Source organism: Balaenoptera ricei, chromosome 17 (assembly GCF_028023285.1).
Source record: "Balaenoptera ricei isolate mBalRic1 chromosome 17, mBalRic1.hap2, whole genome shotgun sequence".
Classification (NCBI taxonomy): Eukaryota; Metazoa; Chordata; class Mammalia; order Artiodactyla; family Balaenopteridae; genus Balaenoptera; species Balaenoptera ricei.
The window spans coordinates 69463806-69485128 of record NC_082655.1 but is presented as its reverse complement, the minus strand read 5'-3'; the positions used below and the strand labels follow the sequence as shown (position 1 = coordinate 69485128).

Genomic DNA, 21323 nt, shown 5'->3' with positions numbered 1-21323 from the left:
TTTTGCTAGTTGTGCAGGAGAACTTAGCGCTAAAATGTACTTTTTAAGTAGGGGCTTTACAAATGTTTGCTGCCATGACTGCTTATATTACCTTTGGCAGGTAGCTTGACCTTCTTATTGGATAAGCCTCATCAGCAGTTCACAAGCACTAGTTTATAGATGAGATACATCAGAGTCATTCAATAATCATTCAAAAAATGGATTCCTGGGCCCAATTTCTGAATACTCTGATTCGGTACATTTGGGGAATGTCTAGTGTGTGTTTGTATTTACATTTGTTAAATCTACAAGTGATTCTGATAAGCAGTCAGCTTTGAGGTCAATTCAGTTCTTTCTAGATGTTTCATTCTATGAATGGAAGGTTCTGTAAAGTAAACTAGGCTATGACCCAGAGTGAGTTTACATTCTCCATCTGCTAAGTATGGGCATTAAGGCACTGAATCTTTGTCAAATGAGAAAATGATGGTTCTTCTCTAGTGGGTTGAAACTAATTCATGAACTTGTAAATCTTGGCCTTTAACTAGAGCAAGTGTAAAAATCACAGGGGAAACATTATCATCTTGCCCTATGATGCCCTTACTTTAGGGGCATTTGGAGTGTTTGATATTTTCTTCTTTATTTCCTTAACATGTGTCAGAAGAAGAGATATTAGGAACACAATGACATCCCAAGATATGCAAGTCAAAACAGAACCCAGGTTTCCTCTTCCCTAGTCTAGTTCTTATGAAATAATTACATGATAAAATTAAGTCTCCCATGTTGCTATATCAGATCATTTTAATATTAAAAAGGAGAAAGCTATTGCTACCTTCACCAAAATACCACTCCCCATCTCCTAAAAAGCAGTAAAGAATCAACACAGACAACATCCCAAAGAAACATCCCTATAATGCAAAAGAGAGCACATTTAAAAAATAAGCACATACACATTCTCTAAAACTTTCTATTTTCATTTAATACATCATGCACATTCCTCTGCCCATAATGCGTTCTTTATAAGAGCTTCATAATACTGCACGGTATAGACAGATATCATGATTTTTCCAATAATTCCCTCATTGATGGACTTTGTTTTCAGGTTTTTAAAAAGTTACTATATATAGCATTGCATTAAACCCGTAACACACATGCTAGTTCTTTTATTTTGACAGGTATTTTCTAACGAAGGGGATTGCACTGCACAAGGGTGCAAGGGTCTTAACTCTCACTAGATTCTGCCGGATTACTTTCCAAGGAATGTGTAGCAACTTCACATTTCCACCTCCACTGTACAAGAGCTCCCGCTTTTTCCACACCTTTATCAGCGTGGAGCATTTTCAATCTTTTAAGTTTTGCTAACCTGATATATGCAAAATGCCATTTTATTGCTTTCATTTGCATTTCCCTGTGAGTGAAATGCAACTTTTCATGTATATTGGCTCTTTGCATGTCCTCTTTTGTGAATGGCCCTCCAGGATAAAATAAAGTTATATTTCTCCTCACACCATGTAAAAAAAATAAATCCATATAGAATAAAGGCGTAAAGAAAAAGACTGCCAAAGCGGAAGAAAAACCCTAGAACTCAAAGTGTATAACTTTGAGCAGAAGAGATATTTGACATTTTAAATAAATCTAAATGTCACAAAGGAGGACAAATTAAAGGTAGAATTGAATTTATAAGCATTAAAATTATGCATATTGTCTTTTGCCTTACAGAAAAAGTCAAAAGACAAATGATAATCGGTAAAAAAAAAAAAAAAAAAAAGCATGTGTTATTTATACGTTACAAAGGATTAATATCCCTAATATGTGAGTCTCTTGAAAACTGATATCAAAAAGGCAAAAGGAAAAAGAAGCAAAAGAAAAATGAGCAAAGGATACACATCCAGTGATATTTTTTCACTCTCGCACACTGCTTCCGGAGATTCCTGTGTTTAAAATGTAGACAAAGTGTGTGTTTCCATCTGAATATTGAATCGAAGGTGTAACTCCTCCTGCACGACCTTCTCACATTCACATTCGTTCTCTGCCTGTACAGACTCTTGGCATTTGGGTCCGATTCCTCACGTGCCGTGTTGCCTTTGGGAAACCTCACATACCTACTCATCACACCTGAATGTTCCTTTTGACAATTCCCTGCAACCTCTCCTTTCAATTCTGCAGCCAACTAAGCAGCTCAAATGCCTCCTGAAGCCAAAAGCTAACATTCAGAAAGCTCTGTACACAAAGCAAAGGGCCCCAGAGAGCACCATTTCACGATTTCAGGTGTGCCCTACAACGGAAGGACCACAGCCAGTTCTAGAGTTTAGGAACTGTGTTCTGGAAAGGCACCTGCATTTTTTTTTTTTTAATATACATTGGCATTTAAAGCACTCACTTGCGTGCCACGTGTGAGGGGAGCGGCAGGTGACAGGCCACGAGCAAGGGCTTTGCAAAGTCTCAGGTACTACATACAAATGACAGGAAGCTCTTGGGCCAGATTTTCTTTTAAAACCACACAAAAGTACACAGTGGGAACATCCTGTGCCCCTTGCTCCTTTCTCCCCAGATCGAGAGCACATCTCTCATGAGCTCCCCTGCTATAATCACCACTCCCAGTAAACTCATCCTTCAAAACCCTGCCTAACAGAACAGCCTCCGAAAGCCCTCTCTACCCCCCAGTTCTTAGCTGTCAGTTCCTTCTGAATTGGTAGGACACTGTACTACTTCTCCTTTGTAACTTTAATCATCGTTATAATTAACATTTGTCACCTCAACTGGAATGTAAACTCAGCAGAAGCAAAGCGCACATCTATTCTGTGTGGGATGTTTAGCACAGTAGTAGGTACATAGCAGATGATCAAAAACTATTTGTTGACTGAATAAATGAAATCATACAGTCTTGTTTCTATCACACCTGTTGTAAGAATCTGTAATTACTGCTCCGTTTACTTGTGCACTGCCCGTCTCCCTCATGAAAATATGGGCTTCACAAGAATAGGGACTTCGCCTGCCTTATTCCTAGCCCTTTATATTCCTAGTATCTGAAACAACTTGGGATACAGAGGTGGCTCAATGAAAATCTGACAAACATATGAACATAGGTCCCAGTATATGGTATTGTTGACTGACTTGACAGAACTTTGAGATTATCCTCATCTCCATTTTCAAACCTCCAGGATTAAATATTGTGAGCGCTCCCAGTCTCTATGTATTTTAAGTCATTTACATGTAATATTTAATTTACCAACATATTATGTATATTATAAAGCATACAAAATAAAAATTATCATAAGGATGAGATCAAATAAATGTTAGTTTTTTTGGCACCCTACTTTGGAGACCTATTTTCCTGGATGACACAATGAGTCACCCACAGTTAAACTGCATTCAGTTACACAGTTAGCTGCAAATTGTTTTTCAATATTCTTTCACCAAAAGCCTGTTTGAAGACAAAATTCTTTTTAATCAAAGTTCTAGAATGCATGAGAGTGAGAGGGAGACAATGAACAATGATTTGCAAGTGATTGAAACGTGATTTTTATTCAGAAGTTACTTTCTTGTAGTTGTGAGGTTGAGGTTACTGGTTCCGGGGAAAATCAAGCAACCGTAGATCATAGGTGATGTGTACCCCAAAAGTGAGAAGGTTCAAAGTACTAAAAAGTTAGATAAAAAATAAGGATGAGGGCTTTTATCAGGCAATGGCGTAGTAGTAAAAAAAATTTATGCAGACAAACTTTCCCCACAATCCATGCCCATAGAGGCAAGATGAAATAGCCTTTAACCTTCGTCAGCAAGTCAGAAGACATTCAACTTGGTCTAGGTTTTGATTATCACCGTCATGGCAGCTTTATGGTGTGGGAAACTGCTAGCAAATGTTTTTCCTGAATTTCTTCTCAAAGTGTAATGGGCAAGCTCAGGCTGGGAAAAATATACGTCATGGGGGATATATGTAAAAGCATAATGGATTCTACCCCCAGTCACTTCAAATGCCTTTTCCTGACCCACTGTATTAACTTCTAAATAAACCTCTAAATACAGATTAAAACGGACTGTGGTATAGAGACCACCGAAGAATTTCTCTTTGAGAATCCATCTACTTAAACACACATATCAGCATGACGCTGGCTGTTGCTGGTATTATTCTAAACTGAAAAGCCTTAAGCCCTACTCGTGTGGTTCAGTCTCCCCAGCGTCTGCGTGACACACAGCAAGGCATCCGCCTTCGCCATTTAATGCTTCATTGGAATACCCGACAATCTCATTTTCGTTCCGAAATAAAAAATGTTCAGTCACTAGTTAGCACTGAGTGTTATATTATTAAATTTGCTGACTTCTGATTCTTATTTGCAATGCTTCTAGAGCAGTTTTGGCATAAGGCACCACAGAAGATGAATTCCTTGCTATAGAGTTGATTTTTTTGTGGGATGGGAAGGGATGGGGGAGGGAATTTACACATGTTTAAAATTACTTTTTCTCTGAATATAAAAGTCACTCATGCTTCATGTACAATTAGTAAATAGAGAAAAAAGTATGAGGGGGAAGGGGAAAAAATCACTTAAAATGCTATCACTTGGTCATAATAATCACTTAATATCTGAGCATTTTCCCCCAGATATAGTTAACTATATCCTATGTAATAAGTCATAGTTAAACTTGAGCTGTTAATTCAGCTCCGTATCCTGTTTTCTCCCCATTTCAGATTATATCTCAAGCATTAAAAATTTCTTGTAGATGTTTACAGTGGGCACAAAAGATTCCATAATATGCACTAAACAAGCCTCTCATCGTTGAGCATATAGGTAGCTTCCCAGGTTTTGATAGGATAAATTGGTGATAAAACATCTTTCTACACACTCTAAATCTTTGCCCATATTTCAGATAATTCCCTTAAGAAAGCTTCCTAGAAATGAAACCACAGAGAACATCACTGCTGCAAACAGAGTAAATGGATTGAGTTTACATGTGCTAAGCTCTGTCGTAAGCATTTTGCATAGATAAACTAATTCAATATTAGTTCAGTTCTACAGATGAGGAAACTGAGGCACAGAAAGATGAAGTAACTCCCTCCAAGGTCACTTAGCTAGAAAGTGGCGCAGCTGGGATGTGAAGCCAGCGGTCTGAGGATGGAGCTGGTGCTTCTAACCTTTATGCTGTATGAACTTTCTAATCACATATGTAAACATGACCCTAGCAGGTCATAAACACTTGGAAGGAATTGACCCCCTAATTGAACCCTCAGATGTTACAGAAAGCAAGGCCCTGAAAGATTAAGTAACTTATTAAAGTCACACAGATAGCTAGTAGCAGATCTAGAACTTATATCTCCTGACTCCTCATGCTGTGATCCAAAAACTTGCTATGCAAAGCATGGTCTGCAAACCATAGCACCAGTAGTGCCTGAGAGTCTGCTACAAATGCAGAGCCTCAGGCTCTACCTCAGCCCTCTTCAAGCAAATCTGCTCTGTTAACAAGATCCCCTGGTGATTTATTTTCAACACTGAAGTTCAGAAACTCTGGCAATACACTCTGTAAACTTGAAAGATTAATGGAAAATCTGCATATAAGCTGCTAGTATTTCCACATCATTAAAAAGATATATATATCCTCATTTTTCAGTTAAAGTTATAATTAGGTTGAACCACATGAAATTGCTCTTATTTTAGATAAACAGTCAGATATTAGCAACTTACTGTGGTTCAACTTCAGTGGGTAGAGGGGTAACAACAATAAAACTTACAGGTATCTGCGCTCTGTGTAGAGACTGGACCTGAGGAAGAACAAGTTTCCTTCCCCCAAAGAGTATACAGTTAGAAAGAATTAACAATTAAACAGACAATTATAATTCAACATGATAAGTGATACCAAGGAGCATTCTGAGAGCTCAGGAGGAAGTTAAGTGATGTCCTGAAAGATAAATGCTATGGAAGAAAACAATTATTTCCCTCGATTAGTGGCAAGAGAGATGGGCTTGCAAGCTTTAGCCGAATTATTAAGTGGGTATCCCCATAAGCTGTCAGATCCTGATAAAACAAAAAGATAAAGAATATAAGGTATTTTACAAAGTAAGGACAATGTGAATTCTGCTTGAACTGTGAAAGCAAGATGCCTGTGTTGTTCTTAATGATGAGAGCAGGTAAAGAAAGTTACAGGTCTTACCGCTTAGCGTACGCTATTCTCATGGGCCCCAATTTGGTCATTTCTATTTTTTGAAGTTAATGGATATTTCTAGTTGGATGAAATGAACGGGCTTCCCATTGTACTATGAAATAAAAGAATCTTTGGAGTAATTAATACGTAAAGATACAATGTGTTTACCAGAAGCTGTGCATAATTTTTAAATAAAGTGTACAGTATGTGTCAGTATACAAAACCTTTGCTAAATATTTACCATGAAATTTTTCTATTCTTAGTAAGTCATTCCTTTAAGTACTTGCAATTGGCTATTATACAAGTGAGACTGGGCCATCATGTTGATTTTGCATCTTTCCACTGGTTGGTTTAGAAGGCTTAATTTGGGGGGATTAACTGGATGTGTGAATTGGCAATATTCCACTTTACCACTTCCTCTTTTTCTTATTAAGATTGCTTTCCTAGAAAGAACTTACCTATCAATAGCTATGCCCATGGTGAGCTATTCAACCTGTAGTTAAATGCTCTCTCTATAAATTGTATTAAAGGAAAAACCAAATGTTTTTTCACCTACAAAAAGGAGGCCAAGATGGTGGCAAGTCCTTTGGCGTTTCATGTCATATGTTTTCTTGAGAAGCTATGTGTTAGCTTCAGAACTGGAGAGTAATTCTCCAACCTTGGCACCCTCCTCCTGCTATTCCTCAGCTAGTCCTCATCTCTCCCTTCTTTTTTCCACACCACCTTCCCCCAAGGCTTTCTAAGAGGTTAAGCCTTTGTCACAGGGACCTGACAAACTGATTTCACACAATTTCTGCCTGGACATTTATAGATTTTACTCACCCTGACTGCCGTCATGGGAAGTGTGCTGACCTCCAAGCAGGAAATGCTGTTAAGTCTCAGGACACTGCGAACCACATAACACTCTATTTGATCAATTGTATCTGTTCAAATTTTTATTGTTATCTTATTTTAAAGGAAGACTGCCTCTGCTCTCCAGGGCCATTCTGTTTCTGTGGTACTTGGAATTTACATTAAGTAGGGGAACTGAGCATAGGAATTGAAATCAGACATACTGCATCAAGATACATAAAGACTTAGAAAAAGATAAGCTAAAAGGAAGAATGTGGACAATTAAGTTCTGAGAGATAATGTGGAAGTGTAAGCAGATAGGGTAGGGGGTCCCCGGAGAAAGAGTACCAGGCATGGCTTTCTTGACATAAGGGAAGCCATTTTTGGTCTAAGCCATTTTGTGATCTAAGCCAGGCCACAGTGTTTGCCCTTGAATAGGTCTCAGTAATTAGTGATCTTAAGGGAACAAAATAATGCAGGAACAAACTGGCTGTTATCGGGCAAGAGAAGTAACAAGAGCAAAGATAATAAATCAGTTGTAAATACTGCCGGCTCAAGCATGTTCTTGAGCTTTTTTGCAGAATTCAAACCCCCCTTGACCCCTCAACCACCAGATCAAGTGGAACCTAAGCGATGATGTTGACCTTTTCTGACCCTTGTGACTTCAGTCAACTAAAGCTTGGACTCTGTCAACTTCATGAATATGTGTGTACCCTTAGCTTAAAAGTTCTCCAATCTTGCTGTGCAGGGAGACGCTGTTTTGGGAAAGATGCCCTGTGTTCTCCTTAGTCACTGCAAGGAGTAAATCCTTCCTTCTGATCCTTGGCTTGGTTGTGTCTTTTGGCTTGACAGTCCCCAAGGGGCGAACCCAGTTTTCGGGAAACAGAAGTCCTTTGGTTCATAAAAATTATTCAAAGACTAGAGGAGATGTTAAACTCAACGTGAATCGATGATTAAGGAGGCATCTATAATCTCAAACGCATTGGTATGTATTCCTTAGAGGGTGAAATAACCATGACAAAAAGGCAAGGATCACGTCTCTAAATTTGGTAAATGGCAGTGACGAATAATCATGGTGGCCCGCCGGTGCCCGTTCTGGCACTCGCAGGAAATGACAGCTTCACCTTAGATCGCCTCCCGGGAGTCAGAATGTTGTTCAAAGCATTTTAGGAGCCTGTACAAGTAAAACACCTGAGACCAGATTTGGGTAGTTGGATAGGTGATACCCAAGACAGAGTGAGCAGGGAGAAGGGGACAGGAGGCTGGAGAATACTGCATCGAGGCACACCCAGGTGGTCCTAGGGGTCCCCACATTCCTCTTGCAGTTCTAGGGGCTAAGTGGCTTCTGTTTCGCACTACCTAGTCTGGCAAAACTGCCTGCAGGTGTCAGCAGTCCGATTCCTAGTTTATTAGTTTCCATCTCTGCCAACCTCTCTTCCTCCCTCCCTCCTTTCCTCCTTTCCATCCATCTAAACTTTTACTGAATATGCCAAACACTATTTGGGGACTATGAGAATACAGATAAAAATAAGATACAGCACCTTACTCTCAACTTGCTTATAAATGAAAAAGAAAGACAAGACATCCATAAACAACTGTAATACCCAGCAGTATGTGGTGATGGCTATAAATGACAGAACGAGCGCTATGGGATCTCAGAGGAGAGAGCCCTCACAGCTGATTAATGGGGAGCTCTTGCTGGAGGAGCTGTGTTCGAAGGGCTCCTGAAAGGCACGCAGGCATGGGGGAGGGAGAGCTTCCCCAGAAATATGTGCTGCCTGGACAAATGTGCAGAAGAAGAGAGGTAGTGGTGATGGAGATTGTTCACAGTGTTAAGAGGAAAAAGAGGTCTACCTGCAGGGCAGCAGCGGGAACAAACGGTAACTGTGCCCTCAAAGGCTCAGTTCCAGCCGTGTCACCTCGGTGCTGACTCTCCACAGTGGTTCTCAAACTTTAGCTTACATCACCTGGAGGGCTCCCTCCAGCCCAAGTTGCTGGGCCCACCCCCAGAGCTCCTCAGGGCGGGGAGGGTGTGGCCTGCATATTTGCATTTCTAACGAGTTCCCAGGTGATGCTGCCTGCCGGTCCAGAACCACGGTCCCTGTCCAGGGACCAGCCAAACAGGCTCCCACACCACTTTGCTGTTTCCCATGGGGAAATTTCTACCCTCAGATATTCACATGGCCCCTGGTCTCACTTCACTCTTCTCATGACACCGTTTATCCCCTCTCTATGCTTTAACTATCTTCATAACCTTTATCAGAACTTAACACCATGGTTTATTACATCCTAATGGGATGACAGAAAAGTAAATCCCATGAGAGACGATTTCATTCACTAGTGCCTCAAGTAGGGCTATATTCTGAGCACCTAAATTCCTGTGCTCCTAGGACTTAAAATAGTGTTGGGCACACAGTAGGCACTCAATAAATAGTGTTGACTGAATGAATGAGATGTTATAAAGACGAGAGCCAGGATAAGGGACCTTGTGTAGTTTTAGGCAGAAACCATGGAAACGAAGATGACTCAGGATAGAAGCCACATTGCCCCCATCTTGAAAGTAAAGAAAAAGATACATTTCTTTGCTCTTGTAAGTAAAAGGCTTGGGGTTGGGGGTGAGAAGAAGGGAGGGTTAGGTGGATTGGGGGCTTGAAGTAATTGGAGAGTCCTTAGAGCAGCTGTTGTGGAGCGTGAACCACCTCAGCAAACTAGGCTCCTAGGGAAAGAGAGAGAGAAGAAATCCCTAAGTGAGACAGAGGAAACAAGGCAGACTACATTTCTCTCTGGAATACCAATGTGGTTTTCCTCTCAGGTATCATATTAAGATGCTTTTCTACCTGTCATTTGCAGTCTGTTCCCTATTGCTTCTACACAGAGACCTGAAAACTAGGGAGAAATGGCCTCCCCCATGTGTCTTCATTTTAGGCCCTAAAAGTCAAGGGCTTAGAGTACTTTTTTCAGCAGCAAATTTCTAACTACTCCAAACATTTTGCTACACGGGCTTGTCCCAAATGTCTCAAACCTTCCATATGTTTAGTAATTTTGATGCCGAATATATTGCTATCACATTATCACATACACATTACATATGTTCCACAGAAACATGATTGACAGGCTGTAAGTAGGACCTCAGCCATCTTATGACAAGTCTTCTGTCCTCATTACATCCACAAAAATCACAAGAAGGAACTTAGTAGACATTTAGGTGATTCATGTATTAGTCTGATAAGAAGAGGACAGTCTGAAAGGTAGATGGGGAAATGAAAGTATGGCAAATGAGGTCACATGTGCAATGGCTACAGAGTCTGTAGGTGCAAAAATAGACCAGGGTTCTCATCTGGTGATAAGATGTGTGATCCTGTGGAAGTTTCATCTTTCATTGGTTGGTAATCTAAGACTGAAATGCTATAAACATATATGATGTGTGTGTTTAAAAAAAAACAGGTCGAGAAAGAGCAGGAAGAGGGTGTGTTGACCTAATATACTTGCATTTCCATTTGGTTTTTTATTGTCCAGTTTAGATTGTTGGATTAAAATGTATAGCTGATTCACTCTGTTAGAAAGCAGAAACTAACACACCACTGTAAAGCAATTATACTCCAATAAGGATGTTAAAAAAAAATAAAATAAAATAAGCCCTCAGGATGCAGAGACTACTGCTCTTGCCTTTGACGATTCCTAACGTTACTTGGGGATAAGGAAAGATAAGTCATCATCGGTACTCTTGGTACTTGATCAGTTAAGTGTTTTGAGATGAGGGAGGATGGGAGAACTGGAAAGAGGGAAGAGAAGACTGTACCTCCAGTTCTCAGATAACTGACAGGAGGAGGGAGAGGGATGCCCATTTATTTGATTAAGAAGATCCATTTTCATGGATCTTTAGTTCACCAGGAAGATAGAGGTAATGGAAAGGTAATCAATTTTGTAACAGGATGTATCTACACGAGAGTCTTTCCAACTAATAACAGACGTAATAATTTACCTAATATAGTACTTTATAACACATTTCGATTTACAAAGCACTTTAGCTTTTCATTTGATGCTAGAGAAATACAAATGAGTGGCAGTCTTTTCTTTATCCTCTCTTCCATTGCTGTATCATTTCTGCCCTCTTTTATTTTGAGTTCCAGAAGTTGCTCTAACACAAATCTTCAGTTAAACATGTATTCTTTCTGCTTTCGATTCCAGCTTGGTTTCTCACTAAACTAGAGGTTAGTGACTCCTGTGTCTGAAGGGACAAAAGAAGAAAGGAAATTATCCTCCTCGAGGGCAGGATGACCTGGGCCCTAGAGGAGAGGCTATCCAGCAGGAGCCATTACTGTGGAGGCTGGCGGCTACTGTCAGAACTGTAGCAATGAAAGCAGGAAGGAGGGATGGGGAAGAAAGACCCCTATCTTTCTCTCCTTCTCTGCATGTGCTTCCTGGGAAAGAGTGCCAGACACAGCTACAGAAGCCCATCTTGCAGGTACAAAGAAAAGAAAGGCAGAGGATGGATGGGGAGATTTCTGACATTGATCTTGCTTGACTTGCTTTATAGCTTCCTAAGGGCTTATTTAAAGATATATCCTCACCCTTTCATGGAACTGTAATAGATTGAGTGATGAGGGTCCAGGGTGGCATGATCTAGATAACATGAGGAAACATGGGATGATCCTCAAGAAAATCATGGAGCTGGGTTCATGGTTCCTTTACAAACTCATCTCTACCATCAGCTGGGCCCTCAGTAATGCTTGGTGATCCTTCTGAGGGTTCAAGTCATCTCCCTCAGGAACACTTTAAATCGTCTCTCTTTTTATCAGGTTCTCTATCCACTGTCTCTTCTAGGATCAGGACCCCTCCCACCTACTTTAAAAAGAGAGGGCAGCTAGCTTTCTGTCTCTTCAGAGACCTAACTCCACCATTCTCCCCCTCCCTCTTCTTTATCTGTAGTCTTGCTTTCTCTTCTTATTCCTACCATCTGGCATAAAATATGGCCATATCTTTCCTAAGAAGTAAAAGCAACATGATTAAACTCTTCAGCTCTAGTTATTGACCCTCCCCCCGACCCCCTTCATGGATAAGCTTCTTAAAATTATGGTCTACACTCACTACTAATTTCCTCACATCCCATTCATTCCTCAACCTCCTGTGCTCTGGTTTTCACTCCTCATTCCACCAAGAGCATTTTTGATGATAACACAAATGATTTCCTTAATGGCCAAACCAATGGGCACTACTTTGCAGTACTTGATGTGACTGACCTCTTCCTTCTCGGATCTCTTACATCCCTTTAACTGACATTTCTTGGGTTTCTTATTTTCTCTCTAGGCCTTTCTACTGGTTTCTTTTCTGGCTTTCCCCCTCTATTCTTTTCATGTAATAAGTGCCTCCTGGGTGCTTCATCCTACACTCAAAGTTTCAAGAAATTCTTTACACAGCAGTTACTAGAATCTATATTACAGGCTAGATCTTTCCTTTGAGCTTTAGACCCATCTATCCAATCGGCACTTTATAGGCATCTCAAACCATACACATCCGAGAAAGTACTAACCTTCTCTGCAAAGAGCTCAGTCCTGTTAACTAATCCTGAGAATCACCTTATACTATTTCCTCTTTCTTCTCCCCTTTGGTTATCTAATTGTGAAAATTCCACCTCCTAAACATTTCTTTAATTGGTTCCCTACTTTCCCTTCAATTGTTACTACCAGAAGCCAGGCTCTGCTGTATTACCATGGTCACCATAATATCCCAGTCTTCTTGCCTCCAAATCTTCAGCCCTCAATCTTCCCTTCTCAATGATGGTAGAGGGAATTTTCCTCAAAAAATCTAATTATCTAAATTCCCTGGTGAAAATTCTTCATCAGCACCCAGTCACCTTTGGGAGAAATCAGGACTCCATATTATGGGGCATAAGGTGATTCATGACCTTGAAGCCTTACCTCATCTCTCCTTACTCCCACCTAGAGAATGCCCTTTACTTTAGCCATGCTTAATTGCTCTTATTTTCTAGTCTTGACAAGCTCTCTCACCTGTAGTTCTTTGTGATTGTAATTTATTCCCCGTGTCTGGAAAACCTTAACCTGATTTCTACTTGTTCTTTATGACTGAGGTGAGGCTCATGTCCTTTAAGTACCAACCGTCTAAAAGAAAAATGTAAAATATCTTGCATATTTAATAATCCACCCAAATTTCTGCTTGTCTTTTACGATTCATCTTGCAACCAAGAAGCCTCTTTGACCTCTCTCCACCCTTCAGTCTGGATTAAGTGACCCTCTCCTGCACTTAGCCAGCTCCAAGAGTTTTCTCTAAGGGCACAGTGATCCCAGAGTTGGAATTGTTTGTTTACTTGCCCGAGTACTCATTATGCTGCGCACATGGACAGTTCTTTCATCTCTGTAGTCCCAGACTAGCAGAGGGCCAGATCCCCTACAAATGTTTATAGAAATGAAATGAAATCCCCCCTCATTAAACACTTCTCAGCCTTGCCAACTCACTTTACTTCACCCCCAACAAGTCTAGGGAATAGAAAAGAGTAAGAAGTTTTCTGGATTCACCAAAGACAGTGTTGTAAAAAAAAAAAAAAAAAAGAGAGAAAAAGAAAAAAAAAAGCTGTGAACTTGGCTGACCTGGATTTTCGTCCCATCTCCACCATCAGCTCTGCAAATCCTTTTACCTTTCTGGAGTTCCACTTCCTCATGTATTAAATAAAAGGATTGGGCTATGAATTTTTTTTTTTTGGTCTCCTTCAGTTCTGACACTCTGACTTTAAAAGACCATATACAGAATAAAAATGCATACTTTTATATCAGCTTGAAGTGCAAAATTCTGAATGCCCATTTGGGTGGATTATTTCTTTAGGAGAACCAAGTGGAAGGAAGAATGGGTTGGCATTCATTAAATATCAGAGTGACCAGAGAGAGAGAGAGATTGCTAGTTATTTCACAGTATGTTCTTCCAGATCTGACCATTATTTCATAGCCTCCCTTGCAGCTGAGGGTATCTAACTGATTCTGGCCAGTAAGGAGTGATGTTTGAACTTCCGGACTGTGCTTTTAAAGGAAAGAGGAGTGACCATCCCTTTCCACTTTCCTGCTGGCTGGACTGCAGATCCGGAAGACTCCTTCCTAACAAATCTGGGAGTTGAGTGTTGAGCACAGCAGAGGTATAGGACAGAGGGAGCCTGGTTCTCTGGCACCATCAACTATACCAGTTTTGGATTTTTACATGAGAGAGAAATAAATTTCTCATTTAAGCCATTGAATTTTGGGGTCTTTGTTCTAGCAAAAAAGTGAAAGAAAAACAAAACAACCCAACAGTATCCTTAATAACATAGATATTAAAATAAGAAAATGTTTTACTATTTTCAAAGTGTGCTGAGAAAAAGCACAAAGGTGGTAATTTTGTTGAAGAAAACCCTTTAGAAATTTGCTTCAACCTTTAATAAGAAAACTTTAAGGAAATTTACTATACTACCCAGAACAAGATCCTAAAGCTTCATATTCTGCATTCTGCTTTATCATAAAGAAGTTAATGCCCAGACACAGGTTGGGAAGGCATTTATTTGGCAAAGCAAATTCTAATCCTATATACTAGTTATCTACAGATTGATCATAATGAAGACTCTAAAACAACAAAAGTCTTAATTTTCCGTTCAGTAGTTCCATGTATAAAGACAGAAAACATAATGCTTTTGTAGCTTGCACAATCTAGGCTGTGAAGTTATGAACCATTAACATCCTTCACTGCTTTTCACAGGGTGGAAGTGATTAGGCTTAATGGCATTACCCAGAAAGTATCCTGGCGCCATAAAATAAAAGCTCCATCGTCAGATTGGGCTCCAAGGGGAAAGTGGCCCAGAAGCACATGAAACGCTCCTCCTTCCACCCGCTTAGCGGCAGGAGGAATCCTGATCCCTATGGAGGACCGTCTGTCTGTGAGCCCAGGTCAGGGGTAGGAGCTGTGGCACTGTGCATCCTAACAAGCAAAGCTGGAGGCCCCGACACGCAACACATGGCGGGGAAGAAAGCTTTTTGTGTAATCAGCTGATAAACAATCCACACTTGGGGGCTGCACTATGCGCTAGTGCCTAAGGAAAACCGAAAATAATCTCCCACTAATTAGGGCCCAGTGCTAAAAGGAACTTCCAGAAGACGCTAGAGAACTATTCTACTAACCACAGACCAACTTGCGGGGGGGCAAAAGTTCAAAAGCAACCTCAGAGCCCACGATACACCCTTCCCAGCGCCTCATGCCCCCAATCTGTATCTATCCTGCACATTTTAATCTATCATTCATGATCTGAGATGCCTCCTCCTTGCTTTAGGCCCTTATTCTGAGTAAGGCCTGCCTGCCTTGCTTGCTAAAGATGAGCAAGGCTGAAGCTCTCTATTCTCTGATTAACAGGGGAGTTTCAGGGCTGAGGAGAGTGAAATAGAGACGGAGGAACCAGAGAGTCTGATTATAGAGGCCTTGAGAGCCTGGCAGAGAACGGATTTGATGTATTTGGCAATAGGTAGCCAAAGTAGATCTTTGAGCAAGAGAGTAACACAACAGAAGTCTTGTAGCATCAGTCTGAGAAAGGACTATAGGAAGGTAGATCAGTTAGGAGGAAGGTAGATCAGTTAGGAGAAAGTTACCTTAACCTAGGCTGAGATAAAGACGTCCTAAACATGGCTGGTGGCTATTACAAAAGAGAGGACAAGTAGGATTCTTTTTAGGGGAATGGAAGGAACTAGAGATAAACTTGCTCTTTAAGAATGAAATAAGATGCAGGGCAGAAACAGAGACACACATGTAGAAAACAAACGTACGGACACCAAGGGGGAAAGTGGGGGGGAGGGGGTGGTGGGATGAATTGGGAGACTGGGGTTGACATGTATGCACTAACATGTATAAAATGGATGACTAATAAGAACCTGCTGTATAAAAAAATAAATAAAATGCAAAAATGCAAAAAAAAAAAGAATGAAATTAGAGGGTAGTTGAAGACCTAAAGTAAAGCTCATTAAGGAAACAAACACAGTGGAGAATGAAAAGGCTGACACCACAATTTGCCATCCAAATCAGGACCCTTCTCAGACAGAAAGGGGTACACAGTCAGTTACTACCCCAGAACAGCAGGTACAGACTAGGACAGTCCCCGGCAAGTGAGGATTCATGGCCATCCAATCTGAAAAGAGCTTTAACTACCAACAGAGAAGATAACGCTCAGATTCACGAGCAGCTGGGTCTCTTGTACTCTAGCCCTAGGTTTCCAAACGGTCAGAACATTCCAAGGAAGCCACCATCAGAGGGCAAAAGACTTAAAAGCTTCTGTTGAAAGACGGAGGGGACTAGCTAGAGAGGTAACGTGGAAGACAAGGATGATGTCCCTGAAGCCAAATCTGTTCCCCTGAGTCTGTGTATTTCTCAGTCCTCTTCAATACATCACATCCAAATTTGGGGCCTCTTTGCTTACAGGACTTCGAGGACCAAACTGCCTTGAGAAGTCTTATTTCCTTCAAGTCTAATTCCTGGATCTCCATATCCCGTTCTCATGGATGACTAGTGAACTTGACAAATAACTGGGGTGTGTGTGTGGGGGGGATGGCAGGATGGGGGACAGGGATGGGGGTGGGTACAGCACAGACACTGGCTAATCAGAATGCAGCAGCTGGCAAGGGGGCTGTGACCAGCCTGCACATACCTATGCTCATGGGGAAGAGGCCGGTCACTGGAGCTTCTCCCCGAGAAAGAAAAGAGAAGGCAACGGGTCTTCACCAAATGCAGGGCTGGAGAGGAAGGAGGAGTCCAGGAGGCCTCGCAGGCAGACCCAGCACCAGGGGGTTCCGTCCGCCGGAGCAGCGCTGGTGGCAGGTAGTCTGTGCTCTCTCCACCTGCAGCCCAGGTACCTGAAGGCTGGGTGACCGGAATAGGGGAGGCCCGGGAAGGGATTTCTACCCTCCTTCTTGGTGCCTAGATCTCTTTCAATGCTCCCACAGTAGGCTGCTCATCCCATACAGCACTCAAACACTGTGTACATCTTAATATTATGTGTGGGGCTGCTTCCTGTACTAAACTGCAAGCTCTCAGAGGGCCTCAGCTCCGCTGACCAATGCTCTGGGCACAAGTAGGCACTGGAATACTCCTCACTGAAGGAATGAGGCACACGCCCGTGGCCACTTTCTGTGCTATCAGGGTGGAAAGATCGTGAAGTGCCAAGAACCACGCAATACCCATACCATTGCATTTAATCCCCACAACTTGGCAGGGAAGGTTCTACTATTGTCTCCATGTCTCAGGTGAAGAAACTGAGGCTCAGAGAGGTTAAGGAACTTACCCAAGGTAACAGAGCTACTAGGTGTGGGAAAGCAGAAATCGAAAGCCAGGCAGTTGAACTTCAGGACTTATAAACATTATACATGAAGAAAGTACCAAATAAGTGGTTCTTGAAGAATCACAACCACTTTGGTTCTACAGCATTGCCAGAATTCATTGTGTCGCTGGCTTAGATCTCTCTTTTACCATCACTAGAAAAATCTACCCTAATTTCATGTAAAGCAGAAGATCCTTATTTTTTGCCCTCAGGATCACAGTGTAATAACTAACTAGGTCTGCTTCCAGGAATACAAGGAGATGAGGGAAAAGGAGAGAACACAGAGTGATATTTGCCCTAGTCAGAGTCTCATTCACTGACTGAGGTTTGTTTATCGTCAAAATGTTTGACGTGCATTTGCAGCCCTTGAAGCCTGCTTACAGAGTATCAATAAACGTTATTTGATGTCAAGTTATTTCCCACACTTGGCTTCATTCCTTTTCTATGTATTTTTAAATCTTCCTCGTGTGTAATTTGATGTAGTTATCCAAAAAGATGTTCGTTTTTGTCAGATTTTCCTTGTAGTCTCTACATTTTTTTCATGAGATGCTTAAATCTGCTATTTCCAAGCATCTATCATACAGCTGGCACCACACAATTGTTACCAGTTTGGGTAGAAAGAAGCCTAGGCTCATTAGCTGCTCTCAGGAAGCACGTTGGTCTGCCCTGAGGGTTCTATTTTTTGTCCATGCTCAGAGTCTTGCAAATGATAATCACTTATTATTATATTCAACCAAGACTTACAAAAATATTTTTTTTAACAAAAATGCAAGAGATAGGGCTGCTTCATAATTACTACCAACACCACCAAAACAAATTACTTAAGGGACAAAAACGAGGCGGTTTAGAATGATAACTTTGTATGAGCAACAAAAATAACGCTCAATACTATTCTACCAGGTCGTTCCACCAGGTTCTTAGCTAGACTTGCAGAAAGTAGTTCCTGGGGAGGTAGAGCAAAATAATCCCAAACCTAGGCAGCATTTCTGTCTTTGGTGACGAGAGAATGACACGTATCTAATGAAGGGAAGGTAAAAACCCCCCATTTTCGATGGTGAGTATGCGCTGAACCTCTCCGGTTTTGGAGAAGCTCTCCTGTGATGGACAGGGAAGGCTCCCTTCAGCGTCTCATGTTTCATCTTTTTCTTCCAACTTTCAGTCACCTTTCATTTATACATTTGGGACTAACTTATTAGGTAGCAGCCAAAGAGAAAATGGCAACTATTACTTTCTTTGCAGAACAACAGAAAAGGTAGTGCAACTTCGTCCACAAAGAGTCGAAATTCTCTAAGAGAAGGCCGCCGCCTTTGGCCTCGTTTCTTCTAAGTGGCGTTTAGGGAAGTGTGCACACCTGCTCCGCCGAAGCAGGCTTGGTCACTTACCATTGATGAGGGCCACACACTGAAATCATTATGGACGGGGCTGCCGCTGGGCGGAGGAGCGAGGTCCTACGTCACACGGGCGCATCTAAATCCGTGATAGGTTTATCACAGGCCTGACATCCATTAAGAGTCGGAGTAAACGCCTCCACACCTTAGCCCGCACCGTCAGTCACTAAACACGTCTTCCTTACCCAGGGCTCCGAGGGCGGTGAAAAATAATGGACGTAAAGCCTGGACCGTGTGTCCAGGAGACGTAAAAGCAGCCCTCAGATGTTAACTCCTCTGTTTCTCCCGGGAACACCGGAGTGGAAAATTTGGGGATCGTATTACCATCCATAGCCCTTATCCCCACCAACACCTCCACCCCCATCCTGCGTCCCCTTAAACTGAGGGAACAATTTCCTCTGTAAGTACTGTATTCAGGGGAACTCTAAAGCAGTGCCCAGATTCTTCAGGAGAGAAACGGAAACAATTCTCTTTTCCAGGGTCACACTTATAAATCCTTCTCTACACGATTCCTAGAAAGAACAACTTTGCTTCAAGACCTGGCCGTCATTCATATCGATATGAAAGTTTTCCTCAACTGGCCATCATTGAGCAACTGTAGTCTATTTTAAAAGATTTAAGAGGAGGGGGAAGGGTAAGCTGGGACGAAGCGAGTGAGTGGCATAGACATAGACACACTACCAAACGTAAAATAGATAGCGAGTGGGAAGCAGCTGCAGAGCACGTGAGATCAGTTCGGTGCTTTGTGACTACCTAGAGGGGTGGGGTAGGGAGGGTGGGAGGGAGACGCAAGAGGGAGGGGATATGGGGATGTATGTATATGTATAGCTGATTCACTTTGTTATACAGCAGAAACTAACACACCATTGTAAAGCAATTACACCCCAATAAAGCTGTTAAAAAATAAAATAATAAGCTACAAGGATATATTGTACAGCACAGGGAATATAGTCAATAATTTATAATAACTTTAAATGGAGTATAATCTCTAAAAATTTTGAATCACTATGTTGTACACTTGAAACTAATATAACATTGTAGGGCTTCCCTGGTGGCACAGTGGTTAAGAATCTGCCTGCCAATTCAGGGGACACGGGTTCGAGCCCTGGTCCGGTAAGATCCCACATGCCGCGGAGCAACTAAGCCTGTGTGCCACAACTACTGAGCCTGCGCTCTAGAGCCCGAGCTGTGCAACAAGCCACCGCAATGAGCCACCCGCGCACTACAAGGAAGAGTAGCCCCCGCTCGCCGCAACTAGAGAAAGCCAGCGTGCAGCAAAGAAGACCCAATACAGCCAAAATAAAATAAATAAATTTTTTAAAAGAAACGAATATAACGTAAATCAACTACACCTCAATTAAAGATTTTTAAAATAAGAAAAAAAAAAAATTTAAGACCCTGGTTTTCCTCCTCTGTAGAAAGGAATTGAACTAGAGAAGCTATTTAAGGTTCTTCCAGCCCTAAAATGCAGGAATGCCATAATTTCCAGATTCAAAGAACGACCCCTTGCAAATTCAAGCAAAGCACGCGCTGCATATTTCGAAGCAACCCTTCGGGATAATATGACATGCGCAGTCCCAGCCGCTTTACACGCAGCCCCGTGCCTCGTTATGCGAAGCAAACACAAAGCGTGCTAACCCACAGAGCGGGGAAATACAAATGGTTTTCCCCTTCTGTGTTTCTCCCTTCAGAAAAACACCCATAATTTTACAGTTGCCTACGTTTATTCTTCTTATTTTGAGTCGACCCATTTGCATCGCTCAGATTAGAAAATCTAATAACCCCTCTGTAGGCTAACAAGCACTCAAAAAAAAAAAAAAAAACCCACACGATTTTTAATCACTGGTGAATTTCCACCCACGGCTTCTGCATACAATCCTAAAGGGGAAGCTTTAGTTTTCAGCTCACAATTCACGTGTCACAACAGCATCCTTCCTGCCGAGCAACCACCAAGGCAAACACTGCACATACTGGCCACCGCTGTTCCGAAGACAGAATCCCCATCAACACCGGTCCACGGCTGAGGTTGGCACGGCATAAAAAGTATGAGAAACTAGACTTGCGTCCACCACGTTCTCTCCAAAGAGCCAGGGGACTGCACATACATTTAATGTTAGGTGACCGGGAAAGCATACAGATTCCCGCAGAGACTACAGACCAGAGAAAGTGAGGCAAGGCGCATACCAGCCCCCTGACCGGAGTCCAAGCTGATCAGGGCATGAGAGCCTCTCCACTTACCCAGCATAGCGGCTGCTGTAAAGATGGCTGTGCCCTGGGTGCAGAATCTTCAAAAAGAGCAAGCAAAGAGGCAGAAAAGCAGCTCTCCGGCTGCTGGGCTTCCCGAGGAACTTCATAGTGCGAGGATGAGAGGGGCTGAAAGTTCTTCCCGCAGTCACCGTCACCCGAGGCTGGAGGTGGCTCCCAGCGCGCCCTCCACCCAGCGCACGGTCCCTGGGAGAGGGTGGGGAGCGGGCTCAGGAGGGAGCAAAATGTGACACTTCTTTTCCAGCCTCAGAGAAAAAAAAAAAAACAGTTCAAGCAGCTGAGGGAGGGAAGTTGCTGTTCAGACTTGGTCTTGGGACGAGAAGCAGCAGCTTCTGCCCACACACAGCCCTGCCCAGCCCCGCGCTGAGCTCCAGGCTCCCCTCGAAGGGGCTGGGCCT

At 42.2% G+C, this 21323-nt stretch overlaps 1 protein-coding gene across 1 annotated transcript in view; it reads right to left on the bottom strand.

The window, feature by feature from the left end:
• CPA6 (carboxypeptidase A6) overlaps window positions 1-21025 on the bottom strand; it is a 268189-nt gene extending 247164 nt beyond the window's left edge. Inside the window, exon 1 of the mRNA XM_059901699.1 lies at window positions 20899-21025. Within this exon, the coding sequence (XP_059757682.1) occupies window positions 20899-21014 (116 nt within the window). The 5' untranslated portion in view covers window positions 21015-21025. The remainder of the gene's footprint in view (window positions 1-20898) is intronic.
• Window positions 21026-21323: the final 298 nt, after the last annotated feature.